The sequence below is a fragment of the Micropterus salmoides genome, unplaced genomic scaffold (assembly GCF_014851395.1).
Source record: "Micropterus salmoides isolate LMB-PRFRI ecotype aquatic unplaced genomic scaffold, ASM1485139v1 Ms_hic_scaffold_19, whole genome shotgun sequence".
NCBI classification, from domain to species: Eukaryota; Metazoa; Chordata; class Actinopteri; order Centrarchiformes; family Centrarchidae; genus Micropterus; species Micropterus salmoides.
Genome location: NW_024041039.1, coordinates 6,995,621 through 7,008,175, shown reverse-complemented (window position 1 = coordinate 7,008,175; position 12,555 = coordinate 6,995,621). Strand labels below are relative to the sequence as shown.

The 12,555-nt window shown below is 39.4% G+C and overlaps 1 protein-coding gene across 1 annotated transcript in view; it reads right to left on the bottom strand.

The window, feature by feature from the left end:
• Positions 1-12,555, bottom strand: part of atrn (attractin) — a 134,611-nt gene that overhangs the window by 75,209 nt on the left and 46,847 nt on the right. Inside the window, 7 exon segments of the mRNA XM_038728005.1 lie at positions 2,286-2,443; positions 3,714-3,792; positions 5,715-5,809; positions 7,126-7,178; positions 8,470-8,563; positions 10,117-10,254; positions 12,130-12,375. Of these exon segments, the coding sequence (XP_038583933.1) occupies positions 2,286-2,443; positions 3,714-3,792; positions 5,715-5,809; positions 7,126-7,178; positions 8,470-8,563; positions 10,117-10,254; positions 12,130-12,375 (863 nt within the window).

The following is a 12,555-nucleotide window of genomic DNA, read 5'->3' as shown; positions in this document are numbered from 1 at the left end:
GCAGAAAGAGAAACAAGCGGAAAATTTTACCTCTCTGACGAAAGTAAAGCTCCATGAGTGCAAGGAAGAAAAATTACACGCTAGCAGACCTGCGTGCTTTAATTTCAAGGACAGGGGTGATCTTCTATCAGATCCCACCCACCAAAACAGAAGGTGAGGTCAGAAAAGGCTGAGAGGGGGAAGGTCTCTCTCTCTCTCTCTCTCTCTCTCTCAACTCTGCTCAGCTCTCTGTTGTGTTGAGGAGCTGCTCTGGGGACCTTCTGAGGCTGGCTAGCAGCAGCTGGAGTTCTGAAGCTGAGAGAACTAAAAGCTCACACAAGACAGGACATGGAAGACGGAGGCAGGATTTTTCTCCCCTTCAGGAGGAGGGCAGGGGGAAGGAGTTTGCACGACGCAACCAGTCAAACAGGCGGGCAGGCTGCACAGAGTGCACAGGAAGCCAGGCCCACCACGCAGCACCTCGCAGTCCCAAACCAGCAGCAGCCTATCCTGGCAGCATATTCATTCACTGCATCAAACTAAGCATGGATGCTGTGAAAACACCCATGTAGTAACTATGCAAGTAAAAGATAAAGTTATATGGGGTATTTCATATAGCTCTCCACCTCTGAAGCACCAGTAGTAATGCATTTGAGTAGGGTAGTCGTGTGAAGAGTTAGACCTGATCTAATTTCAACATATCTAGTTCATAGTTTTATTTTATTTTCAGTCAGACCTACTTAAAAAGTGCTTTTTCAAAAGGAGCTAATTTCTGTCAGTACTAGGGGACATAGGCCTCAGCTGAGTCTTGTTGACCTTACAGAGTGTATTATCATGTTTATACCATGGCAATCCACCGCAGGAAAGATATTTTTAAGATCACATGAAATTATGTACTTAAAATTCCTATCCTACTATTTTTAAATACTGCATCTTCAGCAATGGCCTCGTGCTGCACGAGCGGGTGTAACTACAAAGTTCAAATAACAAATTCATTAGAGATATTTCAGAAAATCCTACCTTTCAGCCGATCCTATCAAATCAAGCTGTTTGCATTTCCATAAACGAAAGCCCATTGGTTTACACATCACATTGATCTCTCACGGTCTAATGTTCTGTCCCAGCATCCTGTTTCGAAAGGAAGAACTTCCCACTAAGTAAGTAATGATGATAACATTTCATGGAACCATTGAAGTTAGTTTGTAAAATTGTATGCAATAAATACTATCTTCATTAAGTTTTTTGTTGTCCATGAGTTGTATTGCATTTTACTACACTATACTCTATCTAGTGTTGGGAAATGTAGCTAGGTGTACCTAATAAACTGAGCATAGGATACTGAATATCAACGACTCCAAACAACAGTTTTATGATTTTTATGGACACCTGCTAGTTTTTTTTTGTTTGTTTTTTTAACACATTTATGTTTTTTTTTCTATGAAGAAATCCTCACGGAGTAAACTGACTGAATTGAAGTGACTTTTATTCTGTTGCAAATGAAGCAATTACATTACGTTGGCATGACTTTGCCTCTGATGTTCAGCTAGGGCACTATTGAGGGACAGTGTTCTCTCTACCAGCCATCCACATAGCATTGCAGTTCACCGAGTGCAGCAGGGATTGTAGCTCAGCTGCATAAACACTCACGGGTAGCTACCAGGCAAGCAGATACAGAGCCCTATTCACGACTACTGCCAAAGAGCCACATCAACACTCAAGTAAAGCTCCTGTACACCAAATCCCGGAAATTCTTCCCCCCCCCCACTGACCACATTTTACTGGTGCCTGCCAACATTTACAGTTTGCCATTTTACCAGCTAAATTTTTGGTTTATTGAGAAGAAAAGCAACTTGTAAATCAGACAAGCTGACCAATCTCAGTGAAAAGTGACCAGTTTTGCTGCACTTTGATTGAACAGGTAGGTAGGTAGATTTATTGTCACAATATAACAGGTTATATAATGAAATTGAGTTTTGTAACTCCCTTTTGCTACATGGTGGACAATATACACAAATAAAGAAGCAATTATAAAAATGGTAAACATGAATAAACAATATTCAATGGAGCAGTGCTGAGGATGAATTTGAGCTTAAAAGTCTGAATGTGTGTGTTTATTTATTAGAGTACATACACAGAAGTTAAATATGGGATAACTCTGCTCATTAAAGCATGTAGTTATTTTAGCCAAGCTTACAATTGGTTAAAATGCAATTATGTGTGCCAGTCACATGTAGTCCAGATGCTGTAGCACAAACTACAGTACTTTATATCAGAGTTGGTTTTTTTTGCATTGCAGAAAAGCTTACTTGAATCTTAATGGGCCATGTAAAGTTGCTGACGTAGACAAAGAACGTTATGTTTGGGTTGTTGCGGAAATCAAAGTTCTCGTTGGAGAAGCTGTCTTTGAACTCCTTGATGTTGCTCCGAGAGACGATCGGGATCTCCTCCCCGGTCTGCGTGCCTGCTGAATGATAGAAAGAAGAACAGAAAAAGCGGGAGAGAGAGAGAGATGGAGGAGGGAAAGAAGAGAAAGGAAAATGAAGGATGATGTTTATGAGGAGATGGGAGATGGAGAGAAAGAAATGGGAAGAAGGGCATGTAGTATGAGGGGGGGTAAAGACAGGGGAAAAAGGGAGATAGACATTAACAACAGTGCTCACTGGTTTATCTCTGTACATAAAGTAGTACAGTAGCCTGGTTTAAGACATCTTCAATTTTTTCAGCAATTCAAGTACATCTGGTATTGTGCCCATTGTCAGTTATTACCCCGGTAGGAGAAACGATTAACCAATCTTATCTTTATAAGTGGGATTGCCAATAAGGAAGTCTTTGTTCTACCTTCGTCCATGAAAAATATTGACAACAAGCTTTATTGAGATAGACACAGCTGTACAGGTAAGAGTCTTAAATGGTATATTTCTTTCATACATGATTTTATTGTCTGGAAATAAATAAAGCAACTGCTACGACAGCTTCTGTGTTGCCTGAAAATGACATCAGCAGGACAGATATGTCACTTAATACTGATTGGTTAGCACGAAACCAATCAACCCCCTTCGCAAACAGAAATCAGCTAACGTGAACACAATGTCAGACTGATAAACTCGCAGTAGATGAACCTAAACAAGAACAATGAGCTTCCAACAGAGGATTTTTTCCATCCATACAAGATGAACAAATCAAACATGACCCCATTTTAGGATACCAAAGATATTTTCCAACAATTTAATTACATGAGAAGTAATTAGTTTAATGTACAAGTTATTTTTTATATGCAATATATACAATATGTATACATGCAATTACAAGAATGCAGGCAAAAAAAGTTGCCAAGCAGAATCTGATCCAACTGTTCCTTTCTGTATTAAACTGCGGGAAGGCCTGTGAAGACACCTGGCCTGAGGACAGAGGATGTGTAAGAGCTGCCACCTGATGTTTCACTGAATTAAGTTAATTAAGTGAATTGTTCAGCCACAACTAACAATTATCTGTTAACTAAATGCCGATATGTATTAGTTGGCCTATGTAGTCTAAAAAATTTGAAAAAAAGAGCCCTAGTTGACATCTTGTTTTTTGTGTTAAAACATCTTAAAATGACATAAACCAAAGAAAAAGCAGCTAATCCTCAGACTGAAAAGCTAGATCCAGGGTAGTTTGGGCATTTCTGTTTGATGAATGATTTTCTGTTATCGTCTAATTGTTTCAGCACTACTGGCGTGTTTGGTGAGTCCTACCCGTGAAGCTAGTGGCCCAGGTTATGTTCAGGTTGAAGTTCTTGGAGGCATTTATGAACATGTCGAGGTCCCGGTTTGGCTGAGGAGGAGGAGAGGACACAGAAAACATGCAGTCACCTTCAAGTCTCACATATCATATAAATGTGTAGTGGAGACGGATGAACCAGAATTTAAAAAAGAAGAAGCAAGGTCCCCTTTACAGTAAACGCTGAGCAGAGGTTTCTTTCACCACCCCACACCAGTGTACAGCTGTATAAACAGTTACTGTATTGCAGACTTCAGCAAATTTGCACAGCTAATGGAAGCTGAATTAGCAAAACAAATGTTTGAACAAGAGTCAATAATGAAAACGACATGTATTAAAATACTGTAAGTGCAGTAGTGAAATGCATCAGCTTTGATAGTGTCAAGAAGGTATAAATAAACCTAACCTAATTAATGTTTACTTACTGATTGAAAGGCAGCATTTGTTAATAATCATTTAATCGCTTTAGTGCTGATGAATGGTTAAAGAGGCTCTATTATAAAAATTCTAAATATTTTAACTTATTGTGAAAGATGTATTATGTAGATATTGTTATCTTTTTGTGCGTGCGCTTATATTTAAGCTATTTCGTTGTTATACTTAATTCCCTTATCTTTTGCTGTTTGGCTCACTGCTAAACACCACATTACATCATCATCCAGAAGGTCTCCAGTCACCATGTTTTGCCTGAGTTGAGGCAAGTTAAATTTTTTAAAATAAAATTACAAGACAATCCAATTTCTTGCGACTTAAATACACATCTAATTTTGCACACCTCTAGCTGACAAAGGAATCACAGTTGTGCATTTGTTACCATTTGGTAAAAGTTTCGTCAGGGGAAAAATACCATCTGGGGTATTTAATAAGATCCTTGTGTTTCAGTTTCAGCTCCAGATGCTGCAGCCAGGTAAACAGGACTGGACAAGTTTTCATTTGCTGGGAAAACATCTGTGAGTGACTGTGATGAATGTAGTTCACGCTACGACATACTGCAACATTACACTTCAGTCTGTGCTCATCAGTGGCAGACCGACTATTACTGTCAAGTCAGTGGAAAATCACAATCTGGTTGATAATTATTTATAAATTATAATTGTTATCATAAATATATTACATTCTTTTTTGCCTGTGCTCTACTGTAAATATTGTTCATTAGTCGCTTGATATATTGTAATATTTTTAATTATGTAGTCATACCTTTTTTATGTACTCAGGTCCCATCTCAATGGGACTTTCCTAACTTAACTTTAAAATATTCTATTATGATATAACACTGTTAAATAGTTTGTTGTTATGCTGTCTCTCTTCTGTTAACTGGTATGGTTGTAATGGAGCCAACAGGGGAAGCACTCCAATCATCATGGCTGGTGCTCGTTTTTAAAATCTCATTTACTACGGAAGGTTTCAAAACAATATACTCAAGCATTTTGAGAGTTTTTTTATTTAATGTGGAGATAATGATTATTGTGCATGTGAGTTACGCATTGTGAATTTTTCCTATGTGCGTATCTGTCCGACAAAAAGCATTTCTCTCAAAATTTGGTCTTTCTTTAACCCAGATAAACTAAAGGATATGTTCCATCATGGGTTTGGGATGTTTTTATTAAGCCAAACTATTAAAACCCCCTTTGCATTAGCTGAAAAATGCTTTGTTACCATGCTGGAAATGGGACATTTGAGTGTTTTCTCAGGAAAGTGACAAATTATATATTTGATCTTGTGCATAGGTTTCTGTTTAAAAGCACATCTTGTCTTATTATTACTCTTATCTTTTAATCATTGTTATTATTATTACCAAAATGGTAAAGATACAATAGGAGAAGTGCCTTCAATAGAAACTTAATGACAATAAGTGACAGGGGAGAAATAAGAAACACGATCACCACCATCAGCTGGTGCTGCTGACTATACAATCTTTAATCCTAATAAAAGTGACAGCTGTTGTGCCGGTGGGGCGTTCACGGTCAGAGACATACCTCCTCAGGTGTGGCCACGAAGTTGATGGCGGTGTAGTAGCGGTCGTCCTCCTGCGACAGGCTGAAGGTGAACTGGTAGTCGATGAGGAGCGTGTCTGTTTGAAGTGATCGAGCCGGGGGTGTGGGAGAGTGTGGTGGGGATTACAAAAGAAGAAGAAGAATAGCTCGATAAGTCTAGTTTGAAAGTCACACAAGAACATGTTTTCACACAGCGCTTGGGGCAGGATATTATCCAGTTCCCCATTCTTTTTATTTATGGGATGGACATGAAGATTTTAGCGTGTGTTGTCAGTTGCCTGTGTCTGTGATGAAGGTCATGATAGACTGGGTTATATGGCTCTGTGTAAGTCTGTATTAAACTACAGCTGGAGATCATCATGGTCACTAGAACACGATAACACAGAGCCATACATGAACCAGGCATGGACCAAATAATTTCCCTATGTGTTCCACATATGATCCCTCAGATAAAAATGGGAAAACACCACCTTCCAGTAAGAATACACACATACAATGCACTCTACATTTAGTTGAACCACTCAGCAGGTGATTGTGACTGCTGTCACCAACAGTAGCTGGAGTTACAAAAATATTTTTCTGTTGATCTAGTAACCAAAAACCTAATTGTTGTACCTCAAGTTGCTCTAGTGGATTATTTATATATAATATTGCAATTACAAGAATGCAGACATATTACTACTTACTTTTAATAAACAACATTTAAGTCACATTGTTCAAGCAAATGCCTGTTCAGTAAAGACGGGCAGTAACTGAAGCACGTTGGAATGATCAAAAGAGGGTTACAAAACCCCGTTTGATGACCAAATGTTAGTTTGACTGCAGATGTGAGTTGTGTCAGTCTGAAAGTGGTACAAGACAATCGACTCCACCAGGTCTAGTATCATTTCTAGAGCCTTCTGTATTATAAAACATATTAAAAAGATAATAATGAGGACTGTGGAGGACAAAGTTATTAAATTCCATGGTTTGACAGATGTGCCAATCCTATCTACATTATTGTATTCTAAACAATCCCAATTGACAAGAATAATAAAGACGAGACTAATCTGCAGTGTGCACCCCTGTACTTCAGTCTGTCCCTGGCAAAATGACTGTCACTGCAGCAGGGAAAAGAGAAATATGGTCCTTCAAACGCTCCGCTACATTCTCCTGCAATTCACTTTCATGTGCTTCTCACTTTGCACCTGCGACTTGTTTAAAAAAGCTGTTTCTCCTCTGGCTGTTATTTCTTTAAACATCAAACTACTTGAGACCCACTTTGATTTAAGAGCCATGTAACTGTCTTGGCGTTGACCTGAACAAGGAAGACAAGTAAGGCATCACAGTGGTTTCTTAATGTGATCCCTACCCCACACCTTTCACTGATGTTGGTAATTGGAATTCCACTTACAGTAGCATGTTCCTTTGAGGGGGTTGCCTTGGTAACGATTCTCGACTTCACACCTGAAGGAGAGAGGTGGAGAACAGATGAAACGGAAATGAGGCAAAACATGAGTGAAAGACAGCAAGGAGGGGAGAAAAGACGACAGAGGGGAAGAAAGGTCAATAAGGATAATTTAATTGGTGATAAAAATAAAGCAAAAGGAAATCAATGCATCACACAGAGCCGAGATAACACACAGTAGAAAGTGGTGCGAGTCGTGACCTTCAAAAACAAAAAGAGTGAAAGACCGACACCTTCAATTTATAAAACCGTGAGAAAAAAAAGACAAAAATGGCCTCATTTTCATACTGATGACCACTCAGTTGTGAAACTGTATCTCAAGTTTGTAATGGATTTTGGGAAGCGCTATGGTAATGAAGGACAGGGTTAAGATTAGTGCTGACACTCTAGCTCTAATGAACAGCTGCTACTACAGTATGCCAACAAAAAAAAAAAAAAAAAAAAAAAAAAAAAAAAAAAGACATGCAGGATGTAGAGTCTTTTCTTAAAACCTCAACATATTAAAACTTTGCAGGTCTTTGTAAAACTCAGTTTGTTAAGAATCCTTGAATTTCAAGTCATTTGCACATAAAAAGGGTTTTTGGCACTTGAAAATGGGCAAATGCATCTTTATATCAAGTCACATCTCTATGATTAACAGATGTCTTTCTCCAAAGCAGTGATGTGCTAATTGCTTTACAGTTCCTTATTCTTACAACCACAACAAAACAACTACTAAATAAAATCATTGTGCCCTTTTTTACACTAGTTTGGAAGTTAACATATTCTTGTGTTTCACCCTCAAAGAACATTACATGAATTATCGCTCTAATAGTCAAGACACAACATATGTAAAGAAAATAAAAAAAATTGTTTAAGCAGCCTCAAGGCTTGTGTTTGATCCATCACTAAAACTGATCATTAATTGCCTGATCATTTCTAGGCCATCAGAAAGAACCACGCACAGAAGCACCGTAGGTTCCTCTGGTGAAAACACAAGATAAGTTCCAGAGTTCTGTCTAAAAAATATATTTATAAAAATGGGCTATATGAAGGTCCTACATAAAGCCATTAAGAACCAGTATTACCCGTCAAAATCTGAGCATGTGGTGTCACAAATACTGCATGTAATGGACAGATGGACCTAAATTATAAAGACTAAACCATATTCTCCCACCCAGAACTTGTAGCGGGCTAAGATATGACAGATACAAGGTTTCCTAAAACCGAAGACATAGTCCAACTGTAAGTATAAGAAGGAGAAAGAGGAAAGACGAGGACAGAGGGATGGAAAAAAAAGGTGAAACTCACAGGTGGCAGCGATCTCCTTTGATGCCTTTAGTGGTGCAGAAGCACTTGCCGTTGTTGGGGTTGCACATGCTGGCATGGCCGTTACACTTGCAGGCTGAACAAACATGAAACATGTGCCTCAGCAAAGCAGTAACATGTTATTTTTTTTCACATTTAATGACTGCTATCATTCTAAATTACATATTGGTGCAGAATACTGAATTAATTGAGTTATATAGAAGGGGCAAACAAAAGTAATAAAAACACTGTGAATCAAGTACATTTGATTCAGTTCAAAAGAACATTTACCCTCGAGTCTACATGTAAAAAAACAATATGATGTTTGCACTAAATAAGGCCTTTTCATGTTTGTCATGTATGCAGTTTAACAGTTCAATGCTGCTTCCCTGAATGTTTCTTGCATCTCAGGAAGTCAGTCAGTCCCTTATTTTCTCTCTTCTGTTCAACATACAACCACAGATCTGATCTGACCCAAAATCAATTATCAATCTTCGAACAAAGGTGTGTAGGTACACTTTTGTGCTATAATAAAGCACCACGTTTGAGCACAAGCTAGTTTTTAAGTCCAACAAAAAAATAAAATAAAACATGGTTCATGTCAGGCAGGCGGTTCCTCCCTATCACCCCCCTCTAGGTCTGATTGTCAATGCGGACGTTGACTAGAAAGTCCAACATGAGACCCCAAGAGCCAATCTTTTTCAGAACCCCACCCAGAGACTCAAAAAAGGCCAGATACTCGGAAATGCTCTTAACTGCATGGGCACAAACAACAGACAGAGCAACACTGTCTCATTCTCCAAGGAAAGGACAAGGAGGGAAAACAACAAACTCTGACCCTGGACAAAAATTGAGTTCCAGAGCCAATTCTGTGCATAGCTGTGAACCCAACTTTAACGCTGCATCTCCCATAGAGCTCCAGCTTCTTCCCCACCAGAGGTGACTTTCTACATCCCAAGAGACCGTTTTTGTGACAGTTAACAGATGCCAAATGTCTATTAGGTTTGCTGATTTTGTGGACAGTTGGTGGAGCAAGATGTGTTCTATTTTCCTTTTTGGAGGTATTGATTGTGTACTTTTTACTTTTTACTCATAATGCCTCCTGAGTCAAACTGATGTAAAGAAATATAAAAAATAATGTCACGATTAGCCGTGGAGTTAAACATGCCTGTTAATGTGCATGAGGGGCACTATGAAATTAAGAAGCACAAACAAGGAATGCATAATACTGACAAGATGAAGATATGCAGAGAGGCTGGTTTATTGATTGGCTGTCATTGATGTACAACCAAGTAGATATACATTCCAGAGGGACACCTGGAATTACGGCTAAAAAAAATAAATAAAAAAAAAACACAACAAAAAACCCCACAATACATAGACCGTGGCTGTAATATATCAGTAAGCTAAATTAAGCTGTCGAAGGAATGGGCAACTGATTTGTTGTCTGACTGACTGACTGTCAGTATTAGCTGTAGTGCGGCGTAAATCTTTAATATCCCATGGGGCCGCTTTACTGTGCTGCCAGGAATAAGGAAAATGGCCGACATAAAAACTGAACTGTAAAATACTGACAAGTTAAATGAAGCTGTGCGCAGAAAGACTGACTGGTTTATTTAGTACTAGACTGAACGGCCCACGGATACTCACGTTGGCAGCTGCCCCCGTTGGTCGGATCTCCGTAGAAGCCGGAGATGCAGCTCTCGCAGTGTCGGCCGGTTGTCAGGTCCTCGCACTTCTCGCACACACTCTCGTTGACGCACTGGCTGTGACCGTTACACTGACAAGCTGCCAAAGAGTGAACAAAGCACATACTGAACACCACACGCTAAAAAAACTAACAAAAAAAACAAACAAAAAAAAAACGTCTTTAATAAACAGCCACAGGCCAAAATTTTAATGAATTAGTTTGTTAATTTGCAAGTACAGAAAGTGCTGAGCAGTGTAGGATCTGTACTGTCCACTGGTGATGCATGTCAGGACCTCATTTGACAAATAATGTTACTTTGATATTCGCTATGCCTGCCAGGTTTATTTGTCAAGATTTACTACATAGCCAGTGCAGGTTAGTTTTTGATTATGATGAATGAGTGAAACAACTGGGTAAAAATTTTCAGATATTTTGGTTGTTAGACAGTGAGGTAGGATCTTCCATGATTGTACACAAGGATCAATTTACTCTTCAGAAGGAGTACCATCAGCCAGAGAAAACGGTTGTAAAAAGGTTTTCTTTGGCTCTGAAGGGAGCAATCCAAATTGTGTCTGATGGGTTATCTCAGCTTAGGCTTTAGACTTAGAGGTGGGCACTGAGAGGGAAGAGGGAGTCTAAAGAAAGACACTATTGAGTTGAATTATGGAAGTGCAGGATCCAGTGTTTTTGGAGCATGACACACACACACACACACACACACACACACTAAAGACTAAAAGTTGTGGTATCTTGCTGACTTAAAAAAAATTATAATTACATAAAAAAAATAATAAAAAGATGACATGACATGCAGGGACAGGGCCCCGGGTTGGAAAACAAACCAAGCCTGTGGTAAGGACTCAGCCTTAAAAAGGTTTACGCTACCAGGTGAGTTCTGACTACGCTTTTATTTTATTTTTTTATCTGTCTCTTGTGAGTTCCTCATCTTTATAAAAGTGCAATACCAAATTACACTTTTGAAAAATGACATTTACTTTTGCAAACAGCAAAGCTCCTTCAGAGCTATAAAAAAAAACATAAGACTACTATTTTTTTTCCCACCTTTGTACTTACCATGACAAGTAAACTTAAGATAAGATACTTTACTGATCCCACACTGGGGAAATTCACTTGTTACAGGAGCTCCAGATACAACACATCAGATAAGAAAATACACATTAAACTAAAACCGATTAGAAGAGTTACATGAACACTATATACACCTTTTATGTACAGATGTAATCAATATGGAACATTGCACAGGTCGCAGCAAGAGGCAGTGGCATGGTGTAAAATATATATAAAATGGTCATAATGTTATAGCTGATGCGTGGTCCCCCTTTTGCTGCTAAAACAGCCCTGACCAGTCGAGACACGGACTCCATTGTGATGCCCTGTGTGTTCTGACATCTTTCTATCAGAACCAGCATTCACTTTTTCAGCAATCTGACCTTCAAGTAGCCCGTTTGTTGGACCGGACCACACGGGCCAGCCTTCACTCCCTACATGCATCAATGAGCTTTGGCCGTCCATGACCCTATCACCAGTTTTCTGCTTTTCCTTCCTTGGACCACTTTTGAAAGCTACTGACCACTGCAGTCCGGGAACACCCCACAAGAGCTGCAGATTTGGAGATGCTCTGACCTATCATAATTTGGCCCAATGCAAAGTCGCTCAAATCCTTCAGCTTGTCCATTTTTCCTGCTTCTAACTCATCAACTTTGAGGACAAAAAACTTGCTGCCAAATAAATCCCACCCACTGACAGGTGCCATGGCAACAAGATAATCAGTTTTCATCACTTTACCTGTCCGTGGTCATAATGTTATGGCTGATCAGTGTATAGAGTAGCAAGTAAAAATAAATTAGGTGTAATTCCATCATTAAGTATTATAGCATTTATACAACACATTGATATGAATTAGTATTTCAAAAAGGTTATGTTAACAAAACAAAGAGGTAATTCCTGCCTACCTGGGCAATGGATGAAGGACCAGTTGTATTTGGCATCGCTGGGGCACATGCTGGCATTGAGGGCCGGCTGGGGGCTGGCGGGCAGGCCAGGGAGGGTGGATGGAGCCGGGACCGAGGTCTGAAAGGGCCCACGATATGAGCCCTCGATGCACTGACCTTTGCCTGTGTTATTGGGGTCGGTGCACCAACCACAGCCCGGCTGGTCCAGACACTGGCCACATGTTCTATACCCAGAGCAGTTCTCCGCTGCAGCAAAACACACAACACCAGTTGGAAAACAACTCAGGACATTTATCCCTGTGAAGTCTGGCACTAGTACTGTTTTTGAAAACCAATAGTTTGTCTTTTTAAAATCCACCTGTGTTGTAAAAACAGAGCCGCTGGTGTTTCCAAAGTCAGAACAACAGTAACAGTGGACTATCACAC